This window comes from Zeugodacus cucurbitae, chromosome Y, assembly GCF_028554725.1.
Source record: "Zeugodacus cucurbitae isolate PBARC_wt_2022May chromosome Y, idZeuCucr1.2, whole genome shotgun sequence".
Lineage (NCBI taxonomy): Eukaryota > Metazoa > Arthropoda > Insecta > Diptera > Tephritidae > Zeugodacus > Zeugodacus cucurbitae.
The window spans coordinates 6,892,590-6,897,897 of NC_071673.1; the positions used below are offsets into that span (position 1 = coordinate 6,892,590).

At 42.5% G+C, this 5,308-nt stretch overlaps 1 protein-coding gene across 1 annotated transcript; it reads left to right on the forward strand.

The window, feature by feature from the left end:
- Window positions 1-3,188: 3,188 nt before the first annotated feature.
- Window positions 3,189-4,654, forward strand: LOC128923489 (uncharacterized). The gene is made up of 2 exons (XM_054235748.1): window positions 3,189-3,978; window positions 4,503-4,654. The coding sequence occupies exons 1-2, from the start codon at window positions 3,189-3,191 to the stop codon at window positions 4,652-4,654; spliced, it is 942 nt and encodes a 313-aa protein (XP_054091723.1).
- The last annotated feature ends 654 nt before the right edge of the window (window positions 4,655-5,308 follow it).

A 5,308-nucleotide genomic window follows, 5' to 3' on the forward strand; every position in this document is an offset into this window, starting at 1 on the left:
AAGTTTGGTTATTTCGTTTATGTACTACTTAGGGTGAAGGTAGCAGATCTAACATACCAAGGAGCATTAACTATAGTTTTAATACTCTCGCAACAAAGTTGCTACGAGAGTATTATAGTTTTGTCGACATAACGGTTGGTTAGAAGTCCTAAAACTAAACGGGTTAGATATAAAGTTATATATACCAAAGTGATCCGGGTGACGAGTTAAGTTCAAATCCGGATGTCTGTCTGTCCGACCGTCCGTGCAAGCTGTAACTTGAGTAAAACTTGAGATATCTTGATGAAACTTGGAAGACGTATCCCTTAGCACCGTGTTAGCTCAGGTGGTGGAGTACGGTGTGCTTCGTTTCGTATATGTAGTTGGCCGTGGGGAAATAGAAGACGCAAAAGATTCCACACAAAGTTTTCCAAAATAAAGACCAAATTTTCTTATAATAATTATAATTTTATTTAATACTAGCTGACCCCACAGGCGTTGCCCTGCGTGAAATTATTTGTTTTGAAAAGGAAAGAAAGTTGAATTTAGATTGTATTGAAAAGCATTTATTTTCGGTTTTTCTAAATTTTTTATAAAATGTAACGCAGCTTGATAAACAAAATTGTTTGTTTTCTGTTCCGGAGCGTAAATGTACAGAGAAGACGGTTTTTCAACTCGTGACCACTCCACATATAGCTGACCGTATGAAAAACATGGCATTTCCAGATTTATGCCACAAATTTCCAGCGACTGTCTGTGTGACCTGTTGATTGACATCGCAAATGCAAGTTTCAGTGGGAACTAATACGTTTGAACTGAAATGGCAAATCGTTGGAACTCAGAGGAATTGGCGGAATCAAGTATTCTGCCCCTTGTAAGTCCCTTTCAAAATTCTTGCAACTATCACATTATTCGATAGATGTGTCACAATCAGGGTTCAATTACAGAGTTTCGACATAATTACATAATAATGACAAATCCAATTTTAAGATGTAAATGATGCGGCGGCATGTCAAGCAAATCCAAAAAATTTAGAAATTCAACACACAAATCTCCCTGAATTTTACTTGAATCGTATAGATTAAGTCATCAACATCGGTATTTTTGACAGCTAATCGTAGTTACTTATAATTTTGGCCAATGTATTCAGATATACATACATTCGTCTTTCGTTGAAGTGAATTGACAAATGGCAGGTGGAATTGATATCAAACCATTGAAAAAATCAACCGGACTTTGTCCATTTACAATTTTTATCACTTCTTCTGTGGGTTTTTCCTGTTGCAGGAACAATCGCATATTCATGGTCAATCATATGGTTTTCACGTACCGCCACAAATACTATGACTTGAGACATTCAATTCATCTGCCGCTGTTGATTTTGGAATAACAGGAAGTATTTGTCGAAAATCGCCAGCTAACGGTATCATTGCGCAACCAAAGCGACGATTATTATTCCACAGATCTTTCATTGTTCTGTCTAGAGAATTGCACTTATCTCATATTGTTTCCAAAATCAATATTATCTGTTCCGCCGTTGTTGTCAACTTAAATATAATTATTTTATTATTATCTTTCTAGCAAAAATTTATTAAAATATCACACAATTTTACCCATATATTTGGCATTAAGTCCAATAGAATAACGAAAATCATCATATATAGTATATAATACAATTCTAACAAATAATTTCGACCAAATTAGTTATCACAAAAACGGTATCACGGACTTTTTTTTAGATCATTAAAAGAGAAATAACTTTTGTGTATCATGAACCGCTTTCGAAGCGCAAAGAACGGAAGCCCTCAAAGAAAAATAATTTCCCCCGTTTTTTACACATTTACCACTATTTCTTCGCTCTATCGCTATTGGTCGCATCGCGATGCTATATGGCCTATAGCCTTCCTCGATAAATGGACTATCCAACACAAAAAGAATTATTCAATTCGAACCAGTAGTTTGAGAGATTAGCGCGTTCAAACAAACAAACAAACAAACTCTTCAGCTTTATAATATTAGTATAGATATTGGAATTTCACTTACCACGTCTGGATCGGCAGAGATGTCGCAAAAGAAAAAGAAAGAAGCAGAAACTAAGCAAGAGCGGAAATATGCGTTCGAATTAAAACTTCGAAAAAGCTTCGAAGTAGTGATATTTCTTCTAACACAGACGTGGCAGTGAAATTAGGCGGGGGCGGCGTCAACATTCCGCCCGCCTTGCAGTATTACTGCAAATGCAGTTTACAATTAATTATTAAATACAGTTTACAATTAATTAATTATTACTTAAAACTAACATGCGACTGGCTCTTGTACTTCCTCTGGCAAGCGATGCATTTCTTGCAGATGGGGTGGCCGACGAGACGAATCGAGTCTGGTTCGGTCCGGGAAACGCCCCTCAGACAAATGGAGTCTTAGACGGTCATTACCATGCCACCAAACTGCGTAGAAATTACCACATTCCGAGGTCGGTGAGACGACTCGAGTCTGACTCGATCCTGGGTAAATGGTAAATGTCAGAGGCGTAGGTAGCCAGTGCATTTTATTGGGCCGTATTATACGACGCCGGATATTACATATCCCAACGTCGTATTTTGGGCGACGAGTTGTCCCACTGTCGCTGGTTGTAACCCTGGCAGTATGAGCCGGGAGTAGATGTCCGCTCCTAAAATTACCTCGACTGGCGCTGACTTGTAGAAGTCGTTGGCTGCGAGTCTTAGGTTCTGGAAGTGTTGAAGTGTGTGGTCTTCCAGAGACCTTACTGGCGTCGGTGGTAATTGATGACGTTGTATTTGTGCAGTCACGGAGATTTCTGACTGTCCACTATGGTTGTCTCGAAACATGAGATCGCACACTCGGCTGTCTCCACGGGCCACCTTCTCTTCGGACGGTGTGGCCGGCGGGACGCATTGAATGTGTGGCAGTATAGTACGCGAACACACCTAACACCCAAGGCAGCACTATCAATCTGTGGCAACACCACATAAAGCTTAAAAGTTTTTGATTACTAATGCAACCATGCATTTTGAATTTTTGTTTTGTATTATCTTTTATGCTATTGTACTAATTTGTTATATGCCAATAAATCATTCTTTTTGGTTTAACCTTCAAACTGATAACACGTGCACTGTGCTATACTGGTGACCCCGACGAAGCGGCAGAACATACTGGCTACCCCCACAAGTGAGAAATTTTTCGAAAATAAAAATATGCTCAACGACGAGCAAGAGACACCGGCTCCAGAGCAACAGGCACCAATGCGGGTGGACACGCTGGACCAAGGGAAAGTTAAGCTCCCAGATTTCGTTGAGGAACATACCGACCTATGGTTCTGGCAAGTCGAGGCGGTGTCCGACAGAAAACGATACTATACCATAATTGGACAACTGCCTACGCGCGTTATGTACAAACTAGCTGATTTCCGTACCAATCCACCAGCACGCAACGAAATGTACGAAAACCTAAAGGCTCGAATCATCAACGAATTTGCCGATAGCACACAGACCAAACTAACAAAACTCCTCAGCGACTTATCACTCGGTGACCGCAAACCGTCACAGTTGTTAGCCGAAATGCGGACAAGGGCCGCAGCTACACCGGTTACAGACGAGCTCCTAAAGCAGTTATGGCTCCGGAATCTGCCTGAACAAATACGCGCAATTCTATCCGCAGACGAGCACATAACATTGGTCAACGCAGCAACGATGGCCGATCGTATCATGGAGGCTACTAAAGACAGTAACTCATTCATACACGCCGTTCAACAAAGCTCTCAGCAGACAGTAAACAAACACCCACAGCAAAGCGCCGGCAATGAACCTGCAAGTCAAGCAATCCTAGAAATGCAACGCCAGATCAATGCGCTCTCACGGGATCTCCGAGACATCAAATGGCCACGCCGCGACAACCAACGAAGACCAACACCTACACGATCGGGTTCACGAAGTCGCGAACACCACGACACATGCTGGTATCACTACAAATACGGGACGAGCGCTCGTAAGTGCATGTCACCATGCAAGTTTGACCGTACGGCCGGCAGCACACAGGAGGACCCAAAAAACTAGTACCCCGAGCTCAAGCCATTGGAGGCGCTTGCCAGCTCGGCCACGGCAACAACAACCTCCGCCTTTTCATAAAAAACGTTTACGACAATCAACATTTCCTCATCGACACCGGAGCAGATATATCGGTGATCCCAGCAACCGCAACAAACAACACTCATAAACCGACGATTACCCAGTCAATTTACGCGGCGAATGGAACGCCAATGCAAACATTCGGACAGAAAACTCTTAAACTAAATTTCGGTCTCCGTCGCCCATTCGAATGGACATTTTGCATAGCCGACGTAAAATCGCCAATTATCGGCGCGGATTTCCTAGCGCACTATGACCTGCTAGTAGACTTAAAAAACAAATTATTAATCGATAAAACGACGAGATTACATACATATGGTATAACGCGAGCTACAGCTACCACTGGCATTAAACTTGTTACGGGTACAAACAAATTACTCTCAGAATTTAAGGAACTATTCGCACCGTCACCTAATAAACGCATTGCCAAAACTGCAACGTTCCACCACATCGTCACGAGCGGTCCACCAGTGAACGCAAAACCACGTCGCCTCACACCCGAAAAACTAAAAGCCGCCAAAGCGGAATTCGAATAATCATCGGAATTCCAAAAATCAATGGGCTTCGCCACTTCATATGGCCCCTAAAAAGGACAACACCTGGAGACCGTGCGGGGATTATAGGGCACTAAACGCCGTCACCGAAAAGGACAGGTACCCCATTCCAAATATCCAAACATTTCATCAAGTATTTGCGGGCAAAAGCATATTTTCCACTATCGACCTAGAAAGGGCGTACCACCAGATACCCATGCATCCCGACGATATCGAAAAAACGGCCATAACAACTCCGTTCGGCTTATTCGAATTTCGATACATGACATTTGGGTTATGCAACGCAGGCCAAACATTTCAACGACACATCGACAGTGTGTTTCGTGGATTAGACTTTGTCGTACCATACCTAGACGACATCTGCATCGCGTCCTGCACCGAAGCTCAACATAAGCAACACCTTCGAATTGTGTTCGAGCGTTTAAAGCAAAACGGCTTAACCGTTAATGGCAATAAATGTGTTTTTGGCCAGTCAAACGTGAGGTATCTCGGTCATTTAGTCACACCCAACGGTATTTTGCCACTGCCAGAAAAAGTAGAGGCAATAAACGCTTACACGGAACCAACCATCGCAAAGGACCTACGACGTTTCATAGCAATTATCAACTTTTACCGAAGATTTATACCCGGCGCCGC